General features: G+C 41.3%; 1 protein-coding gene across 1 annotated transcript in view; it reads right to left on the bottom strand.

Moving 5' to 3' along the window:
* gfra2a (GDNF family receptor alpha 2a) overlaps positions 1 to 13,412 on the bottom strand; it is a 72,750-nt gene extending 59,338 nt beyond the window's left edge. Inside the window, exons 1-2 of the mRNA XM_053503975.1 lie at positions 12,788 to 13,412; positions 7,505 to 7,807 (exon numbers count right to left, since the gene is read on the bottom strand). Of these exons, the coding sequence (XP_053359950.1) occupies positions 7,505 to 7,807; positions 12,788 to 12,824 (340 nt within the window). The 5' untranslated portion in view covers positions 12,825 to 13,412. The remainder of the gene's footprint in view (positions 1 to 7,504; positions 7,808 to 12,787) is intronic.
* Between the last annotated feature and the right edge of the window lie 9,451 nt (positions 13,413 to 22,863).

The following is a 22,863-nucleotide window of genomic DNA, read 5'->3' as shown; positions in this document are numbered from 1 at the left end:
AGTGTGGACGGAATTATAGTGTTAAACACTGAACTGTAGTTGACAAAGAGCATTTAAACATAATTCCCCTTTCTAGTGTCCATGTAAATGAGTGATGTATGAAGGAGGTAAGAGATGGCATCATCTGTTGAGCGATTCGGGCGGTAATGGATCCCGTGTGTCAGGTAGTGAAAAGATAATAAAGTCTCTGACCAGCCACTCTTCCCTACAGAAGTAAGGGGTTCCAGGAGGATTCGACCTAAGATGCTGTCTGATCCTGATGCTTTCCTGGTGTTCACTCTCCTAAAAGCTCTTTTCACATCATGCCGGTGTTGGCATTCTCTTTTTGTCTGTGGCCATCAGCTTTAGCATTTGCATCGTTAGCTGCAGCCTCAAAGCAAGCTTAGAAGGTATTCAGCTGATCAGTTATACCTGATGTTGGTTCTTTTTAATCACATGATGTCCTTAGTCCCTGCCACAGGCTCTTAGAGTCACTCCGTTGGAGCTGTGACTTTAGTTTTTTTCTGTAGCGCTGCTTCACCTCCCTCACATTGTATGACTCAGAGCGTCGTCAATGTTTTTATTCGCACTCGGTTTTGATTGGGAAACGTTTAGATGGTTGTTTTTTGCATGGTATCATCTGCTAGTTTCCTGATGAATCCCACATCTGCTTTTGTAAACACGTTGATGTCATCTGACCATTTTGCCATTTTCGATCCAGGATTAAATACGTCAAGTTGTGAGTATATTGTATACCAATAGAAATACGAGTATCTCTATCATACGTAATGTACTCAATGGTGAAGGATTTGATGGTTTAAGGTTACTAAAAGTTGACTAAAAACACAAAACGAGGAAAAAGAGGTCGGAGCAGTTGTGATGGCAGCCAACCTCACCAGTGCCATCATCACCTATGATGATATTTTACACTACATCTAGTGAGCTATACCTATTTTACACTACAACTAGTTAAAACTGTGTTTAATATATACATATATATTTCTTATCCACTCATTCCTATTCCGATATTTATGTTGTGTTTTGTGGCATTCATGGGGCACAGCAAAGAAAGAATTTGATAGTACATAGGGGCGGGTGGGGGGGGGGTTGGATACAGTAACTTGAATCCTGAAACATTAAATCTATTATGTTAGACCTACTTTACACTAAATCTAGTGAGATATTTTACTTTACATCTAGTAAGATAGACATATTTTTCATTATCTCAAGAGGGCTACACCTATTTTATATTATATTTAGTGACAATGAACACTGTCACAAAAGCTTTATGAAAATCACTGCACGGTATGTAATACCAGTAACGCCACTCCTTGTCTAGTCCACACAATTTCAGGAATTTTTCAGAAGATTTTTTCCCCGCAGTCACCGATATACTGTACATGTTGGCCAACCAGAAGCCTGAACAAAGTCTTTACTGAGAATGTCACACTCTGATGTCAAACACAAGCTGATATAAAGGGGAAGTCAACATGGGTGAGTTAAATGCATGAGAGCACAACCCTGTGGTTAACTGATTAGCCTTCAACATCAAGAGCATGAAGATCTGAAGATACTAACAGCAGAAATGGGCAGTCACTGACTCTCTCACCACAGTGTGAACTGGAGGAGAAACTTAATATAGTGTTGACCTTTCACACTGTAGTGCTTTCACACATGCTCATACCTAACCACATTGCAGTGGTGCTAACGTTTTAGCTTTACTTTTTAGCTGATGAAAACCCGAGTCAGCAGTGGAGAACTCGGGAATACAGCCATTTCATTTCAATAAGTGTGAAAAACATATTTATCAGTCACACGGAGACGTGTAGCCATGGGAACCAGAATGATGCAAGACACTAGGCAGTTAAACGATATTTGGACTTGAATAGGAACGAGGCAGACAAGTGGCATGTCTGTGTGAACAAATGAACCTGTAAATGAAGGATTAAAAATGTGTTAAGATAGATAGATAGATAGATAGATAGATAGATAGATAGATAGATAGATAGATAGATAGATAGATAGAAAGTCTATGGGTGGATGTATGAATAAAATAACGGTTGGATGGATGGACTGATGGATGGATGGATGGATCAATGGGGATAGACAGATGGGTAAGAAGTGGCTGGCTAGATTTTGAATAGATGGATAAATGGAGTGAATAATTGGGTACTTGATTGGATTGTTGGATGGATGGATGGATGGATGGATGGATGGTTAGGTAGATGGGTACTGGATGGTTACATGGATTTATGGAAGAATGGATGAATTGGGTATTGGATGGTTAGATGGGTGGATGAATGGATGGATGGATGTGGTAAAGAGATGGGTACTGGAATGTTTTATGGTTATATGAATGGATGGGTGGAATAAATGGGATTAGATGCTTATATGATTATGTGGAGGATGGATGGATGGATGGATGGATGGATGGATGAGGTGAATAGATAAGTACTGGATGGTTATACTGTATGGGTAGATAAATGGACCTTATTTCTCTTTTCTTTCCATCCTTTCACCTGTCCATCTGTCTCCCTCTTTTTCCTGAAGCGTGTGTTTTTTTCCGAGCATGTTCCCTCGTTCACACAGCGTTTATCTCTGAGCAGATGGCAGAAGGACCTTCATGCCAAACTCCATTTACTTCATGTTAAGTAAACCCTGGTTCACTGCAGCTCAATTCATTACACCGGGGTTCTGCACAAACACTCCAGGACCAGACAAAGACAAGTGTGTGTGTGTGTGTGTGTGTGTGTGTGTGTGTTTGTGTGTGCGTGTGTGTGTGTGCGTGTTTGCGCATGGAAAAAGCAAGCAGTCACACCATGCACTTCAGGTCCACTCTGTAATGTTTATTATACATGAATTAATAGATAAATGTACCGATGGCTAGACTGAGGGGGTACGAGGGTGGAGGAGTGCACTGATAGAGAGACAGGTCAGTAAATGTATTGAGAGAACAGATAGATGGATATAAGAGACACTGAAAATACTGCACATGCTCGAAGGTACATGCACAGATGAGGGAAAGATATGTACAGTATGTATGTATGTGTATGGATGGGCGGATGGATGAACGGATGGATGGAGGTTACATAATAAATTGAAGGAAATACGGACAGATGAATGGATCACTGAGACGGGCGGGTGGATGAGGAGAGTTAAATGTCCTAAAGATTTTAATAACTCTATTTTTTCTGTGTGTGTGTGTGTGTGTGTGAGAGAGAAAGAGAGAGAGAGAGAGGGAGTGTCTATGCTCTTGAGCTCATTCACTGGAGAAAGCAATTATTCTGTGTCAAGGATTTGGACTAATGTTATGATGCCAAAAGAGAATAGTACAAATTCAGCTGGAATGAAATGCAAGTAAACACACACACACACACACACACACACACACACAGAGGCTGTGCTGGCTCGATTACCAGGCGGTATTCACGGATAAAAGGGCAGGTGTGTGTTAATGGATGAGCAGACTGAAAGAGGGATAGAATGAGATGGATATGAGATTAGAGGGTAGATGCATGAATGGATAGAGGAATGGACAGATAAACGCATACAGGGAGGCAATAAATGACAAATGTGTTTTAAACATTTGGGGATTAAAGGGTGAATATATTGATGGACCCATGACTGGATAGATGGATGTATGGTTGGATGGATGGATGGATGGATGGATGAAACAATCTATCATGATTAAATGTATTTTTACATTTACATTAACATTTAGGCATTTGGCAGACGCTTTTATCCAGAGCGACTTACAAAAAGTGCGTATTTGTATGGATGAATGGATGGATGAAAAGTTCTATGTTGGATGGATGAATAAATAAAAATATATATTATGGTTTAATAGATGGATGAATGAATGAATCATGATTGGAACAATCTATCATGGCAAAATGGTTAAATGGATGGATGGATGGATGGATGGATGGATGAAAAAATCCATGATGGATGGATGGATGAAAAGGTCCATGATGGATAGATGGATGGATGGATGGATGAAAAGGTCCATGATGGATGGATGGATGGATGAAAAGGTCTATGATGGATGGATGGATGGATAAAAAGGTCCATGATGGATGGATGAGATGTTGATGCAAATGTAGATGATATAAACAGATTGAGAAACCAATGAAGAGTTATACTGTATATAAAATAAAATAATAAACGAGTGTGGCTTGTGCACCCAGGAAAGCCCTGGGGTTCTCTGACACCGCTGACATAATTACGCTTTTATCCAGAGCGACTTACAAAAAGTGTGTATTAGTATGGATGAATGGATGGATGAAAAGTTCTATGATGGATGGATGAATTAATGAAAAAAATATATTATGGTTTAATAGATGGATGAATGAATGAATCATGAATGGAACAATCTATCATGGCAAAATGGTTAAATGGATGGATGGATGGATGGATGAAAAGGTCCATGATGGATGGATGGATGAATGGATGAAAAGGTCCATGATGGATAGATGGATGGATGGATGGATGAAATGGTCCATGATGGATGGATAGATGGATGGATGAAAAGGTCCATGATGGATGGATGGATGGATGGATGGATGGATGAAATGGTCCATGATGGATGGATAGATGGATGGATGAAAAGGTCCATGATGGATGGATGGATGGATGGATGGATGGATGAAAAGGTCAATGATGGATGGATGGATAGATGTATGAAATGGTCTATGATGGATGGATGGATGGATGGATGGATGGATGGATGAAATGGTCTATGATGGATGGATGGATGGATGAAAAGGTCCATGATGGATGGATGAGATGTTGATGCAAATGTAGATGATATGAACAGATTGAGATGAATAGATTGAGAGACCAATGAAGAGTTATACTGTATATAAACTGAAATAATAAACGAGTGTGGCTTGTGCACCCAGGAAAGCCCTGGAGTTCCCTGACCTTGCTGTCATAATTACAGCACGGTTTGTTATGACCTCCAAAAAAATATGAATGAATCCATTAATAATTATCACAATGAGAGACACAATTAGTGAACGAGTGTTTACTGAGTCAGTGAATCTAGACTGCGTACTGGTGATGCGTGAGGATCAGCTCCAGCGAGGAGACGCAGGGATCAGACACGTTCCCTAAATATCAAATCAAACTTTATTAAAACTGTGCGTTTAATTAAACTGAGAAAGGCAGACGATGTGCATCATGCATAATGGATGGTGAGTCTGTGATTCGTTTGGGGCTGAAGGAGTCAGGAGATGAATCAGCACCTAGTTCAGTCGAGATTCACTCCTGTACTGTTCGGGGAGTCAAAAAGACAACCAATCACTGAATCTTTCGATCAGCTTCACTCGTCTTTTGTTCTTTTGTCAGTGTGTGAATCAGTGAACCGTTTCAGTCGTGACTAGGATGAATTGCTTTGTTGCTCAGTGATCAGTGTGTAAATCCGTGAGGTATTCGGGCACGCCTGAGATTCGCTCTGCTCTCATTAAGCATTAAAAAAAATGGTATCAGTAAAACCTGATACACCAAAAATACACATTTAATCTACACTCAGTAGCGCTGTGTGTTTATGAACACTGACGGCATCGTGTACGTGAGAGTCAGGGTGATGTCTAAAGCTGCAAAAACCAGGTCAATCAATCAGACGCTGAACACACTGCAGTAAGGAATTACACCCGTAACCACGGGGCATGGAAATACACAACCCTGCGCTCGGCAACTCCACTGCGCACACACACACACACACACACTCAGTGTGAGACGCATTACTGGGGAGAATCTCAAAAACAACTGACCTGGATTCACAACTGTCCAAACTAATGAGGATCATGTGACTGGACTAGCTGACAATAACCTGTAACCATTAATCACTAATCACCTTTACGTCAATGACCGATGACTGATCACGAGGTTCACATCACTGCCAGGCATAGTTCCAGATGAGTAGTCATCACTCAACGTTATTCCAGATAATAATGACTCGATTATCATAGGTGACTAACTGTGTTTTTTTTAAGTGACTAATCACAATTATTCTAGTTAACTAAAGATCACACTTATTGTAGGTGACTAATCACTGATCACAATTCCTAATGACCAATAATCATACCGAATCATAATCACCTTTTCCTCAATGCTCAATCACTGATCACAATTTGCCCAAAGACTTATCACTGCTCAGCCTAATTCTGAATGACTAATCACCCCTGACTGTTATTCTAGATAATAATCACTTATAACGAGTATCTATATTCTAGCCAACTAATCACAGATCATCATATTTCCTAATGACAAACACAGTGAAACATCGGATTACGAGTAACTCGGTTTACGAGTGTTCCGCAAGACGAGCAAAGATTTTTTTTATAAATTTTGACTTGGAAAACGAGCATTGTCTTGGTTTACGAGCACCGAGTATCATGCATGCGCTTCTTGATTTGATGCCAAGCGTCAAATCAAACGTTTTTTCTCTTTCTTGCGCTGCGAGTATTCATCTCCCCTGCTGGGTCTTAGTGCTCGTCTCTTACTGGTATAATCAACATCCGTGTGTGTGTGTGTGTGTGTGTGTGTGTAAAACAGAGAGGTGGTGCTTCATTCACACACAACCGGCACAGTGTCAAATCGCGCGCACGCACACACAACACACACTCAGCAGCGCAGGAGAGAGAAAAACACACACAGTATTTTTACTTTATATTTTGTGTTAATTATTTTTATGTATTTATTTTTTGGGGCTGTGGAACGAATTATTTTAATTTCTATTATTTCTTATGGGTAAATGTGCTTTGATTTAGTGATTTGGAATACGAGCCCGCTTCCGGAATGAATTATGCTCGGTATCCGAGGTTCCACTGTAATCATAATCCATTCATCCATCTAAGAACCTCTGTAGTCCAACTATGATCTGCGGAGGTCAGTTTAATCCCCATTTGAATTGAATTTGGGAAATGCCAGTGAGCCTAATCTGCATGTCTCTGGACTGTGGGAGGAAACCAGAGAACCCAGAGGAAACCCACCAAGCACGGGTTCTAACCACTACGCCACCATGCCACTAATAATCATAATCACTGATCCTTATTATTTTAGATAAATAATCACTAATCACTGTTGTCTGTTTATCTGCACACACACATTCCTGTGCTCTGTACCGTACATTAACATGTATTAATATGCAAATGATCACAATGATTCGGTCAATGACATCATCCGGGGACTTCGCTCAGGCATTAGCTCATTTCCCCTGAAATAAAGTTCAAACACGAGCTACAGAGGAAACATGTTTGTTTTGTTTCGTTCATCAATTTTACGCCAAAAAAAAAAGATTCATCTCACACTAATGAGGTAAGAATTCATAAAGACGCTCACAGCTGGAAATCATTTAACAAGCTCAGTCCCTCAGACTCACAGCTCCTGAAGCTGAGGGGCGCAAGAACAAAAAAAAACAGCAATGAAAGGAGACAGAGCGTAATTAGAGCGAAAAGAAAAGAAAAAGAGGAAAAAGTTCCTCTTCAGCGGGAAGTTAGCGAGCGAGCGAGCTGGCGCGTACCCTCACTGAGGCCCATGTGGATGCTCCAGTAGTTCTGCAGGCACTGCAGCTCCCTCTTCATCCCTCGCTTACAGCGGCACTCCACCAGCGGCGTCTCCTGCAGGACCTCCAGCGCCGCCTGGCACTCCTTATTGGCCAACATGGAGTTCCAGTCCTTTCCCACCAGGCACTGTCTCATGATGCGATAACGAGAGCTGCACTGAGGACTCAGGTTACACACCTCGCTCGCCCGCACGCAGTCCACGAAGTCCGGAGAGGGGGATGAGGAGGAGGACGAGGAGGACACGGAGATGGACAGGTCGTCTATGGGGAGAAAGAGGAGAGAGAGATAAAGTGATTAAAGTCAGGAAGAGAAAAGAAGAGAAGAGAAGAGAAGAGAAGAGAAGAGAAGAGAAGAGGGGGGAGGGAAAATGTAGAAAATTCGAGAAGAGAACAGATAAAGAAAGGAGGAAAAGCAAAGAAGGTAGATAAGGAAAGACAAGGAGATGAAAAAAAAGGAAAAAGAAATAAGCAAAGTAGATAAACGAGAAAGGAGAGAGAAAAGAGCAAACGAGTGGAGAAGAGAAGAAGCAAAGATAGTTTTTTTTAGAGTAAATGTTTATATGAGAAAAAAAGAAAATAACAATCCATAAAAAAAAAAAAAAGAATCGGAGAGACATTAATAAGAGTAATTATGAGAAAAAGAAAAAGGAAACAGAAAAAGGTGGGAAAGTAAAACACAGATTCGTCCCATAATTGGAATCTAAACCACTTGTTCTGTATTGAACTGGTTCTGTTCCATGGGTCGTGTTTCCGCAGGAAAACATCACACAGCTAACTTTACACAACACTGCAGTTATTAACATCATACACACTACAGAATAAAGCGCAGGTCATTTATAACTCTGTGTATATACAGTACACTGTACAGTCTCACAGGGGGCTCTCATTCTACTGCTCAGTGTGACATCATTAGGAATAATACAGCACCAGTCTACACACACACACATACACACACATACACACACACCAGGGGAAACGGGTAAGTCCTGACTCGGAATTAGGAGAGTGTCGACCTCACCTCACTGTGTCACTAGATTACATAACACTAGTTATAATTACTTACATCATCTCACGTTAGCCAGTTAAGTTAACGTTGTGTAATCAGGCAGATCAGTGTGTGATAACCAACGATACACTCTGATTATTTAACCACCAAACTTAATGTAAACCAACGGAGCAAATATTAACTATTGATTTATAATAATACAAATTAATGCTAAGAAAGATGCAAAAGATAACGAACACCTTACAATTCTAAACAGCTCATATCAATACACTACCGAAGGAGAAAATATTATACGATGGGTGTTCAAGTCAAACTGGGACTCTTCCCGAGAATGAAGTCCAAAGGTTACACACACACACACACACACACACATACTATACACTCACTATACACACACTTTATACACACACACACACACACACACACAAAACATACACTCACCATACACATACTTTATACACACACACACACACTCACCATACACACACACACACACACACTATACACACACACACACACACACTCACTTCACATACACAAATTCCATAAACACACCATGCACACACTTAATATACACACTCCTTACACACCTTCAATACACACACTCCAGTAACCCAGTGCACGTTCACACTGTTACACTATAAAGGTGCTGTATATGGGAAGGCCACGCCTCCTTCACTGTTACTGACAGATAGAAAGACCACACCTCCTTAAGTACGATTGACACACAGAAATCCCACGCCTCCTCTTTACATAGTGACACAAAAGCCACGCCTCCTTTTAACAGATAGGAAAGCCACACCCCTTTTACTAAGACTTACAAGAAAAAGTCCACGCCTTTTTTTTCTTACATTTACATAATGATGTCACTCCTATAGGAGGCGTGGCCTATTCTATTATTATATTGCTTTATAGTTCTGAACAGTGCTAAACATCTCAGTGTGTGTGTGTAAGAGGTAAAACAGTGTGTGTTTTACTTTTGGCCAAACTCTTAAAACTCGTCTTCAAACTTAAATTGTTTTAGTTCTAGGTCATGGAGACGTGAGGAGCGGAAACGAGACACTAGTGACACCTACAGGTCATAAAATAAATATATAATGATGGGGGGAATAGATCTGGATAACGACACGCTCGAATGAAACGATGAAAAAGTCTGAGAACAGATACAGACATCATAGGGGAGGAGAAAGAAAGACAGATGGACAGAGAATGAGAGAGAGAGACAGATGGAAAGACAGATGAGTGTATTACAAAACATACTGCATTTTCTGCATTTTTTCTGTATACAGGAAGAGTGATAGCAGGGAGAGAGAGAGAGAGAGAGAGAGAGAGAGAGAGAGAGAGAAACCAATAGACAGAGCGTCTCTGTTTTTCATTTCATGACTGCTTATTAATGTCAGACAGACAGACAGACAAACAGACAGACAGACAAACGGATGGGCAGACAGTGAGACGGCCGGATGATGGAATAACTGAGACATTTATAATAGATACTGTATCATTATTGGTTCTCAAAAAGAAAGAAGGGAAAGAATAAAGAAAAGAAGGAGGGATAATGAGGACATTATACTAAGTCTTCCTCACCCTAAACCCGGAGACGTTAGTAAAAGAGATACTTCAATGTCCTTAAAAGGAAAATAAAGTGAGAAAGTAAGAGAGAGAGAGAGAGAGAGAGAGAGAGACAAAAATGACAAAGTGTGAGATGGAAAGAAAGAGAGACAGACTTGGACAATAAATCGGAGAAACAGAGACAGGTCGTGATATAAACAACCGAGAGAGAGAGAGAGAGAGAGAGAGAGAGGAAAAAGATAGAGTGACAGTCACAGAAAGAAACAGACAAAAGGAATGAGAGTGGGACAGAGAGGACAAAGAGAGAGACAGGTAGAGAAAGGTCTCTTTTGCTCTGCCGTCATTACGTTTCTCTCTCGGTGACCATCTTCAGTTCCTGTACACTCATTCTTTTCCGTTTCTTTTTTTTCATGTTTTATTTTCATTACAGACTGCACTGCACTGCACACGCACACACACACACACACACACAGTGTTATAACTGTTATAACTGCCTCTACTACTCTTCAGGTACGGGTGAGTGTTGGAGTGTTCCCCTGTCTGTAACAGTACGGGCTTCACTGAACCCCTCACATTCAGTCCGGCGGTGTTCAGTTCCCTCCAGCAAACCTCTACAGTGTTGAATGAACACTGACACTGCTGGAGTTCACACGACCACTTCAGGGGTTCAATTCAGCATAAGAAGGTGATTAGTGAATTAATCATAATAAACTACTTTATTACTACATGTGGAATAAATGCAGTGTTGAATTAAGACTAATCAGTCACACTGTTGAGTTACACTGAACACCGACAGTGCAGAGTTAATATCGGTGAAGTTATCAAGTGTTCACAGAAGTCCTCCACCATTGTCACTTTTACCTAATTCAGTGTTGAATTAACACATAATATATTCCTGTAACCTCTCATGTTGTGGAGTTGAACACCGGGTCAGCTCTTATGGTATTGGGGTAATAATTGTACATTTAACTCTAACAAATTTAACATCTAAAGTGTTGAGTTTATAACACATCTGCCAACATATCCGCCTTGAATCAACACTGCTGCTAATGTTCATTTTTTTCTGTTTAATCAAACACCCTGAATCAACACTAGCATCATTTCCATGCTGTAAAGTGTTCGACAAGGTAGAAATTGAGTCGACATTCTACACCATGGAAGGTGTTCATTTTACAACAGTTGATGTCACACTGCCGGTGTTCATTTTTCACCGTAGTTTAAACACTTGAGGTGTTAATTATGTGTTAACAGTTAACTCCAATGTATTAACTTCACACTACAGGTCAATCTAATACCATGACTATAAATACTACACCATTAGTGTTAATTCTTCATTATAAGTATTACTTCTACTCTGTTAGATTGTTAGTATTTATTCTACACTATTAGTGCTAATTCTGTACCATTAGTGTTTATTCCAATCTCTTAGTGTTAACTCTACACTGCATGGATTATATGAATGCGTTATGCAGGGTGACCTTGATCACAGTTGCGCTCAGTCAGAACATCTCTGCATCAAACACACACACACACACACGCGCACACACACACACACACACACACACACACACACACACTCTTCTATATTCAGGTTGTGTGCTGTGGTTTAACTTTTTGGACTTTGAGAGTAACACTGTGACACTCGTACTCAGTCCCTACACACTCTGTCCTGCTGAGGACCTTTAACTGTCCTGCCCATTAACACACTCATTAACACACTCATTAACACACTCATTAACACACTCATTAACACTCTGCACCTTAACCTTGACCTTTACCGCAGAAACTAAACGCAGACGCTTCCTCACAAGGTCAAAACCTGTCAGATACTCCTCATCTTCCTCTCCTTATCCTCCTTCATTCTTCTAACCCCCTCCCCCCCTCCTCATCTTCCTCTTCCTCCTCCCCTCATCGTCCTTTATTCTTCTCATCTTTCTCTCCTCATTCTCATCTTCCTCCACCCTCCTCATCTTCCTCTTCTCTCCTCATCCTCCTTAACTTTCCCCATCCTCCTCTCCTTTCCTCATTCTTTATTACTTTTCTCATCTTCCTCCCTTCTCCTCATCTTCCTCTCCTCATCCTTCTCCCGTCATCTTCCTCCCCATCTTCATCTTCCTCTCCTCGTCTTCCTCCCCTTCATCTTCCTCCCCTATCTTCATCTTCCTCTCCTTTCCTCATCCTTATTTACTTGTCTCATCTTTTTCTCCTCATCCTCCCCCCCGCCATCTTCCTCTCCTCATCTTCCTCCCCCTTCATCCTCCTCTCCTCTCCTCATCCTTCTCCCCATCATCTTCCTCTTCTCATCTTCCTCCCCATCCTCTTCCTCCTCTCCTCAGTGTCCTCCTCTCTGCTTACTGTACTCTCCTCGACTCTTTCTTTTTTCTCTTCCTCCAGATTCTCTTCCTCATCTCCGCTTCCTTCCTCTTTCCATTTCCCTTTGCCCGTATTCCTCTCCACGCTCACCTTCCTCTCCGCATCTCTCCTTTCTCTTCTCTCCTTCCTTGTGAGGATATTTAGTTGCCACCAAGATCTAAAAACACTCCCCAACACACACACACACACACACACACACACACAGACTCAGGTGTCTGCGTGAGGAGCAGTGAGTGTTGTTAGAAGGTGGTGTGTGTGTGTGTGTGTGTGTGTGTGTGATAAAGTTGACTCACCTAACAGGAGCAGGAAGCCCCACAGATACAGACGCATGATGGAAGCGCGAGCCGAACCCGAGACCAACGACAATCTGTTTAAATCCCCAAAAGAACCGAAAATAAATGTTACAAATCCCGAGCAGCCTCCAGCGCGCGCGGACCCTTCATCACCCAGAACACCATCATCATCATCATCATCATCAGGATCCGGGGTGCAATAAATCCGCAAAGTTTTCTCTTTCTGTCCTGTTTATATACCGAGATGTTTATTCCTGTTTAAGAGGAAGAGAGGGATGATGAAGAGCAGAAAGAGGAGGATGATGAAGGAGTGTATCCCGGGATGCGCCGCACGCGAGCCCCGACATGCCGAGCCGCGACATCACCCGCGCGCGCGCTCCACTCTCTCTCTCGCTCTCTTTCACGCGCTCCCTCACGCGCGCGCTCTCTCTTTCTCTCTCTCAGATCAAAGAGCTTTCGGAAACAAAGAAACAGAAATGAAACAATTGTAGCGGCTGATGTTAGTAAACAATGACTGTGATTAGGAATTAAAAGCGCGAGGAACGGAGCTGCGTCTCACACACACGCACACGCATACACACACATACACACACCGCCGCGCACTGGCACAACTCCGCTCCAGAGCCGTGCGCGCAGGATGGAGGGATGGTGTGTGTGTGTGTGTGTGAGAGAGAGAGAGAGAGAGAGAGAGAGCTGGCTTCATCCCAAATGAACATACAGTGCACTACACGCTGTGATTTTAATTCACCCACTCAGTCTGGATTATTCCACCCCCATTACCCCCATTACCCCCTGTAATTCTACCCCTATGCAGTGCACCTTATAAAGTGTTGACAATCTTAGCCCTGCGGTAAATTTAGAGTGTGTACATACTTTAATGCGTTACGTAGTGCACTTCGTACTTTGTACTCCCTATGTAGTGCACTCTATATTGCATAGTTAATTTTATACCCAGTTTAGTGAACTTGACAGAGGGTAGCTACAGTAAGTCTATCCCTAGGTACTGTGCTTTATAGCTTCTGTGCTTATACACCCGGTCCACCCACTGTGCCCTACTGCATACACAGTGCACTTTGTAGAGTTTAATACGATTATATCCTACGTGGGGAACTTTCTAGGGTGTGGGTAATTTAATTTCCTTACAAAGCGTGCTTCACAGTGCACAGATTATTTAATTCCCTATGTAAAGCACAAGTAATTTCATTCCGTATACAGTGAACTTTATAGGGTGTATTTAATCTTATACCATAAGGAGTTCACTATATAGGCTTTAGCACAAAGAAGTTTGAATCCTATCCTCTATCTGGTGCACTACAGTACATAGAGTGTAGATAATCTCATTCCCTACGTATGTAGCATACTTTATAGTCCATAGGTACTCTCATTTCCAGGGCATAAAACCGATACTCCTATCCCCTATTTAGTGCAATATAGGCTCCAGGGCACAGAAACTATAATTATATCCTCTGTGTAGTGCACTACAGTATATAGGCTCCAGGGCACAGAACCTATAATCCTATCCCCTGTGTAGTGCACAATATCCTGTAGGCTCCAGGGTACTAAAGCTTTGATCCTATTCCTATGTAGTGCACTGCATAGTGTAGATAATCTCATTCCCTATGTAGCGCACTTTATGGTCCATACTGTACACTAGGTACTCCCATTCCCTATGTAGTGCACTACAGTACAGTATTTTGGATCCAGGGCACAGAAACTATAATCCTAACCCCTATGTAGTGCACTATATCCTGTAGGCTCCAGGACACAAACGCTTCAATCCTATCCTCTATGGAGTGCACTACATAATGTAGATAATCTCATTCCCCTTGTAGTGCAATTTACAGTATAGTCCATAGCTACTCCCATTCCCTATTTAGTGCACTATATAAGCGCTAGGGCTCAAAAACTATAATCCTATCCCCCATGTAGTACACTTTAGACAGCTGATGTAAATAACCATACTGCCCAAATGTAATGCCCTATATAGGGTGTAGATAACTTTAGCCTTAAAAAATTTAGTTGAAACTTTTTACACACCTGTACATCATATAAAAATCAAGCTTTATCAAATATAAAATAAAAAAAAATGATTCACTGATGTCTTAATTCACTGCAGGACAGGAAGTGAAGATTTTTCTAAAGTGTCATGATCTCAAAACTGAACTATTAAAACTATTTATATCTCTAATAATGTAAACATTTAGTGCCGCCCCGTGTTCTCTAAGCTCGTTTTTTTGCCTTTTCATTTACTGTTTTCTCATTTACTTTTGTAAGGACAGTGTTCAGCCTTACATCATTTAATAGTTGTGCAGCATAAAACTAATGCATTTAATTATGCTACTGTCTGACTCCGCCCCCAGAGTTCAACTGGGTTCAACCTTGATAAGCCGAACTGCTCCTGGAAGCTCATCGCTTTTTCACATCCTACATCTTTTTCTATATTCGTGATCTGGATTCTCAGTCAGTAAAATGCTCTAAGAATCATACCATAAATTACTCTATGATCAGTGGTGAAATAAAACAGTGCTCATGGACTTTTCTTCTCCACCATATGTCATTTTCCATGTCGAGGTGTGAGAGCTCATTAATCACAGCATTGTGGTGAATCTCTGTCAAGTGAAAAGACAGGAGCCGTAAAAAAAAAAACTAGACTTGAGCTGTCAGCGATGAAGACCTAAACGTGTCTCTGTCACTTCTTCTTCTCTAACACTGACATGAACCTCAGAATCATCTGCTACTTTTAAAATGAACACACTCTCTAAATAAATCTCAGCCTTTACTTGTCTTAGATCAAATCCAAAAGCATTCTCCACTTTTTAGATCTCAAGAATCACTGCTGTACCTTCAAGGACACATTTTTATATAGTTTATAGGTTATTAAAACAAGGGTTCTTCATTTGTCCCACTGGTGGAACCTTTAAAGGCTGTAGGTGGTAAACTACAACATGGATTTGATTTCTTTATCAAGAACCTCCTAAAGAACCCTTGGATAAACTGCATTAAAATCTTACAGTACACACTTCAAATGATTGCCCATTATTTTCATCTTAATATCTAGAACTTTACATGGGTTCATCATTTGCATGATTTAGGGTTCCTAGCCTCATAAAGGCCTTTTTGTAGGCAACAAAGGATTAAAAGTTTCTCCAGATAAACAACAGAAGAACCTGTAAAACTTTACAACAAAGTGCTTTACTTCTTCCATGTACAGAATAACCAATTTCTGTAACCCAAGAATTTTTAATTATCCACTGAATCCCTAAAGAACCAACTGAGGAACCTCTTTATAAAAAACGTATGAGTGTCTTTTAACCGGATAAGTGTACTGTATAAAATCCAAAATTACTGCTGAGTATGAATTTTCCATTTAGTCTTTAATGCTCTGTAGAAGGGTTCTTCAGTGGTTCGTTATGAAATTGTTGAATAATCACAGGATTAACACTTTTTTATTTCTTTCTGAAACATACAGTAAGGTTCTTCTTAGAACCCTGAATAAGTTTTTTGTTCTAATTCTCAAAGTTCTCAACATCTTACCTAAGACTAATTAAGACTCAGGTCATAAGCAGAATCCTGCTAGGGAAGCATGGATTCTTCATCCTTCGAGGGTGTTAGTTTAATCAAGTTTGAGCCCTGCCGCTTCAGTGAACACTCCTTTTTATTTAAGTTTAAGTTTTTTTTTTAGCAGGTATGTGCCTCATCACAGTCAGCAGTGAATCCAATGAGATATCCTTCATTAATCTGTCAGTCTCTTAAGGGGTCAGGTTGCCAGGTTGATGCCCGATTGTATCTGAGCAGTAGAGGGTGAGAGACCTTGCTCAAGGGCCCAACTGTAGCTGCTCAGTGGTGCTGGGGCTCAACCCAAGGACCCAGCGATCAGCAGTCCAACAAATTAAGCACTGAGCTACCCTCACATATCTGAGGGAGTCCTCTTTTTTAAAATTTTAAGCCGAGCATCAGGAGCCATCTGGCCAGGCTCTTTATTATTTATGATCGGTCCCCGAGGCCGAGGTACAGACGGGGTTAATCCGTCGTGCTGCAGATCAGGCGGCGTGTTAATCCCACATCATCCCAGACGTCTGCTCCAGTCTTCCCTTCGTTCTGTGATGGGCGAGACAGAAATATCCCTCTGTACCGGCTCTGTCTACGTCCTTGGGTTGGGTTTCGTCCTCTATTGTTAGACGAAAAATGTTCCAGCACTGCGGTGTCGCTATGAACCCCTTCATCCCTCTGAAGGCCACTAAACCCAAAATAGACATCAAGCAACTACTGGAGTTACCACGTACACCATAGCACTGTTGTAATACACTCACAGGAGACACTTTATTAACCTCCACCTACAAGACAGCACTCTTTATAGGTCACTGTAGCCCATGATGTTTTCCCAAAAGTATTGGCACCCATGGAAATGGGCCACCACTTTGAAATTATTATTGCTGGAATTTATTCTGACTTAACGTAAAGTTCGTTCAGTTATTAGAAGTAGAAGTGGAACCATGATTTATACTAGAACCCATGGAAGAAACTGGTTCTTCACTGGTTTCTTATAAGAGAATTGGGTGGTTATGGGTTCTTAGATCGCTAAGACAGTTACACTTGGTTCTAAGTTCTAATCAAAAACCTTGGCATTATCCAAAAACATCTTAAGGACCTCCTTTTTCTAGATTTTTACAAAATGAAATAGAAAATGAAGATTGGATGACATTTTAATGGTGATAACTGTTCATAATCATTTTGACTTCAATCATGACTTTCATTGCTGCAACATTTTCATCCTTTGCCTTTTTATCTCTCCAGGTATTGCTGGTTCAACAACAATGTACAACGTTGATAAAGCATTTTTCTTGACGTTATTTCTGCAATAAAGAAGCTTTACGTTCTAAAACCACTCCCCCGTTCGCTGTGTCTGTTTTCTTCCCAGTGATTCTGCTGTTACAGCCCCGGACTTTACCTCCATCTGTAAATCACTTTGGATAAAAGCATCCGCGCAAACGACTAAACGTCAGCGTGCTGCTGAACGATTCAGAACGAGCATCATGGGTCAAATCACTGACGTGCGTTAAAATAAAACACGGAGAGGTTCGATGTTTGGCATTTAAACTCCTTCAGGAGATCGTTTTTAACGAGTGTCTCTTAAAATATGTTGAAAAGTATACGCATACAGTGCTTCCTGGAAACATGAGACGAATAGAACAGCAGGCATCTTACACACGCAAACACACACACGCACACACACACACACACACACACACTCGAGGTCCACTTTGCATAGAAACGTTTGAGGATTTCTCCCACAGCATCACGCTGAGTGGTTTATTTTTATCTGGAGCGTTTTGGATATGGCTCTTGTTTTTCGATGCTAAATGCGTAACCTTAGACATGCGGGCCTGACTCACACACACACACACACACACACACACACACACTGAGGGAAACAGAACACATCGAATCACACACATACACACAGAGTTTTGACATCTCTGGTTTTTCATAATAAACCCAGGCTCTGGACCGGGCCGTATCTATCCGATCTCCTGCTATCCCTCCGTCCTGTCAGCGGTGGAGAAATGGGGCATTTATGAAGCAAACGAGGGCGATCTGGAGCAGCTAACCGCCCTGTAACTCTGTAATGGAGAAATGCAATCAGGTTCAAGGAGGGAATTCGATTTCACGAAAAAGAACACGACTGGACTCTAATGTTTACGCCACATCCTCTTACTGAAAGTGATCCATCATATTCCTATGAGCAGGGCTCTACCTGAGAGAGAGAGAGAGAGAGAGAGAGTAATGATAAAATAGAGTAACTGTTTCAACTGTAAATATACTTAATACTTATACACTTTTTATTTTGATAATTACGGCGATGATTCCTGCGATCCAGCTGTAACAGTTCCTCGAATCGATGCAGTGAGGAGCTTCTCATTTCTTACTCAGCCATGTGAGAAGACGCCTCCTTACAGTGTTCCATCAAGCAAAGGCAACAACTAAGGAGATTGAGACTAAAATGACGGGAATTGGGTTAAGAACTGTCCAACACATTATTACCCATGGACAGACAGAACTTCACCTCCTGGATGAGCGTGATGGGAGATCACTGAAACACCTGGTGAAGCTGCATGGTAGAAAGAATTCTCAGTAGAAATCAGAGCCATGTTCAATAATGAAAGTAAGAAAATTTCCACACACACACACACCACTTGTCAGTGAAACCCATCAGCTTCAGTTTGTTAGGAATCATAAAGACTGGACTTTGGAGTGATGGAGAAAGGTCATGTGACCTGATGAGTCCAGACTGAGCCTATTCCAGAGTGATGGGCGTGTCAAGGTGAGAAGGGAAGGACATGAAGCGATGCTCCCATCATGCATAGTGTCCACTGTACAAGCCTCTGGAGACAGTGTTATGATCTGGGGTTGATCAGTTACTCAGGTCTAGACTCAGTAACGTTATGGGGCAATAAAATGAAGTCAGCTGACCACCTGAAAGTACTGAACCACCAGAGGATCACATCTATGGAGGGTTTAATTCCCTGATGGTACGGACCATATTCCAGGACTCAGAGTGTGACAGAGTGTCTCTGGGAGCACGAGGAACCATTTATACACACAACCTGAAGACCACAGTCCTGACTTAAACTCCAGTGAGGGTCTTCAGGAGTGACGTGTTGGAGAAGACTTTACAGCAGACGCTGAGTCTCTCAGCCTCAATATGATGCTCATACAATAAAAACGCAACTCTGGATAGATAGAAATAAATGTTGTGACAGTGTGTACGGTTGTTGAAACAAGGCCGCAGTGAATCGTACAAGCACCTGCAGATGAGCCGTTACTATAGAAACGATACCATAATAAAATGTAAACCTGTTGTGTTGGGAGAGAGCGTAATTAAAACTCAGAGCAGGTTCAGGATCAGTTCCAGCCTCATGTCAAGACCAATCTGGTGTGTATGCAAATTACTGTCCAAGTCCCCACGAAAAAACCCCAAAACACAGAAAATGAGACAGTGATTAGACATTTCCCGGCCGTAATCAACACAGATGTCATTTTTTATTATTTTTTTGGTAATTTGGAGGACGGGATCAGAAGCCAAAAGTCCCATCATCCCCTCTGTTCAGCTCCACTCGTCCTCCGTACAAGCACAAGGTCACATCACACTCACAACCGACAGCGTGAGTGCTTTCACATGCTAGTGTTTCTCTTTATTTCTTTATTTTTCTCTCTCTGTCTCTTTCTCTCTTTCACACACACATTCCAATTTGCAAGCTCTGACCTTGTTATCCCTCCGTCAGAATGATCACGCCATCCACCGGAGGGAGAGAGAGAAGAGAGAGGCGCAAACATTGTGTTTGATCTGATATTCTTTCCAGTCAAATACTTTCTGTAAGCAGGAAGTGCATACACACACACACACATACACACACACACACACACACACACACACACACACACACAAAGGCTTCACAGCTTTACACTCAGGTACCAACTGAGTGATTAACGAGACTCTGAAGATTGAGTTCAGTTCATCTTGTCTTTCGCACCTTCATGAGATCAGGAGCAGAAAATACTTCAGTAATAAAACTTCCATCCTTAAGTATTAATTTGCTTGATTTATAATTTAATGTTTTTAAAATCCAACATATACACCGATGATTTAACATCTTACAGTTTTTAAGATGGCACTGATCCAATATCCAGTATCAGTAAATGGTTTGACCAAGTGGATCAGACATTAGAGGAGGCATATCAGATTCTGCATGGTCTTAAATAAACCTGTTATATAATGTTTAATCTGTATAAATAATATTTCACAATAAATCCCATGTGCTAGCATGCGCGGACTGAAATGGGATTCGAAGTCAAAGCGGGACATTTGATTGTACAGAATAACCGACTACAGTTCTTTATGTCTCTATATAATCTCCTGCTCCACTAATGCACTTATATCAAGGTAGAAAGTTCTCTCAGTACGCCGGAGGCACGATCGCACCGCCTGTCTGATTCACAGTCTGAGACGCCGGCCTCCCAGGAAGGGTTACCCAAGGTCGCTTGTGGTTTCTACACCCATTGGGGCGAGTGTATAAATACTCAATAGCAGTCAAGCTGTTGTTTTAGAGCAAAATAATTTAAATAAAAATCTAATAAAGTTTTACAGACAAAAGCTACAAACGTATTGTGTTGTGCAGATGGAGAGATGAAAAGATGGATTATGATGAATAATATACATCTGAAATGTGTAGGAAATACCATCTCCATGCAAATCTCGAGAAAAAGGAAGAAACCTGTTCCTGCTCGTTCCAGTTGTTTTGGTTTAGTTGTGAGATGGAGGTGAAGCTGAAACTGTTTGGGATGCGCTCCCAGACTGTACGCCAGGTTCCTCTACCGTCTTGAGTCGACAACATTTATTACCACCAACCTTTTAACTTTCACTCCAGTATGATTTCTCAGTATTTTGTTTATTTTTGTTAAGGTTCTTGTTGATTTCTCAATATTTTGTTTATTTAGATTCGTCCTGCGTATGGAACCGTTTTATTTAGAAACCGAACCTGGTAATCTTACTCAAACTTTTTAAACTAAACAAATCTAAATAAACTACTGATTAACACAGGTGGAATCCTGTACGCTGGTCTTCCCAGCAGAAACGTAAAGGACGATTCTACTTCCTGTTAAAAAATTCAGCAGAATCCCACATCTGTCATACCAGATGTATAATATTGTATTTCATGTGTGTGTGTGTGTGTGTGTGTGTGTTAAAGTGAGTGAGTCACAGTGCATTAGGGAACATTACAGCCATTAGGATGCCACTCTCACCGTGTCATTCCACTCTCACGTCTCTGAACGTGTCACAACAGTCTCAGTTTTAGTTCACTATTCACTACAGTTCACTTCTGTTCTGTAAAATTCAGCCGTGTTCTCCACTTTTATACAGTCATGAAGCCGTGGCTCAGTGCAAAAAGCCACCCACCCGATAGCACTGAGGTTAAATATTAGATTTAAGATTTGTTAGATATTAGTTAGTCATAGGGTCAAAGGTCAGGTTTAGGGTTAGAGATTAAGTATATAGTCAAAACTCAGGTGTAGCATCAGAGCTTAGGTTTGAAGTTGGAACGGTCTAGGGTTAAATGTCAGGTTTAGAGGCCAGAGTTAGCCAGAGTTCTGCATTTAAGATGAAAGTCAGAATTAGAGATGGAGGTCAGGGTTTGAGATAAGGTTCAGGTGAAGAGGCAGAGGTCAGGGTTAATGTTAGCAGTCAGGGGGTAGAGATTGTGGTCAGGGTTAGAGGTGGAGGACAGGACTCGAGGTGGAGGTCAGGTTTAGAAATGAAGGTCAGGGTTAGAGGTGGAGGACAGGATTTAAGATGGAGGACAGGGTTGAGATGGAGGTCAAGGTTCAAGATGGAGGTCAGATATATAGATGGAAGTCAGGGTTCGAGGTAGCATTCAGGGTTATAAATGCAGGTTAGGGTTCGAGATGGAGGTCAGGATAGTTAATTATGATAAACAGTTGCCAATTTTGCAATATTTGCATTGCACAGTGTTCTAGATGGAGGTCAAGGTTAGAAATAGGAGTCAGGGTAAGAGATGGAGGGTTAGGGATCGAGGTGGCCTTCAGGGTTATACTGTAAATAAAGGTCAGGGTTTGAGATGGAAGTCAGGGTCCAAGATGGAGGTCATGGTTCGAGGTGTCGGTCAGGTTTGTTGATTATGATAAACAGTTGTCAGTTTTGCAATATCTGCATTTTTTAAAACTTTCATAAATACGACTCATTAGCTCGTGACAAAAGCTTTTATAAGGGCCCTGGGGCTCAACACTGGGGCCCCTTAGATTTTTTCTTTTCTCATTTAAAGGCATGAGACATGATCACAGGCTTAAGGTGATTTATTGTCATAACGCCACCGTATACACGGAGAGCGTAGTAAAACAGGCTGAGCTATATGCTTGGAGCGCAGGCCTGCTCATCACTGCTTGTAACTCAGGTTTATTGTTTTTATTTCTGATTTTCTTTCATTTACTTATTCGGTTAAAACATACACACCTCCCAAGTGGCTTTCCTTCTTCAGTGATTACTTCATTTATTTCTTACT

The sequence above is a fragment of the Clarias gariepinus genome, chromosome 9 (assembly GCF_024256425.1).
Source record: "Clarias gariepinus isolate MV-2021 ecotype Netherlands chromosome 9, CGAR_prim_01v2, whole genome shotgun sequence".
Classification (NCBI taxonomy): domain Eukaryota; kingdom Metazoa; phylum Chordata; class Actinopteri; order Siluriformes; family Clariidae; genus Clarias; species Clarias gariepinus.
Note: the sequence above shows the minus strand (reverse complement) of the source record. Positions and strands in the feature narration are given on the sequence as shown.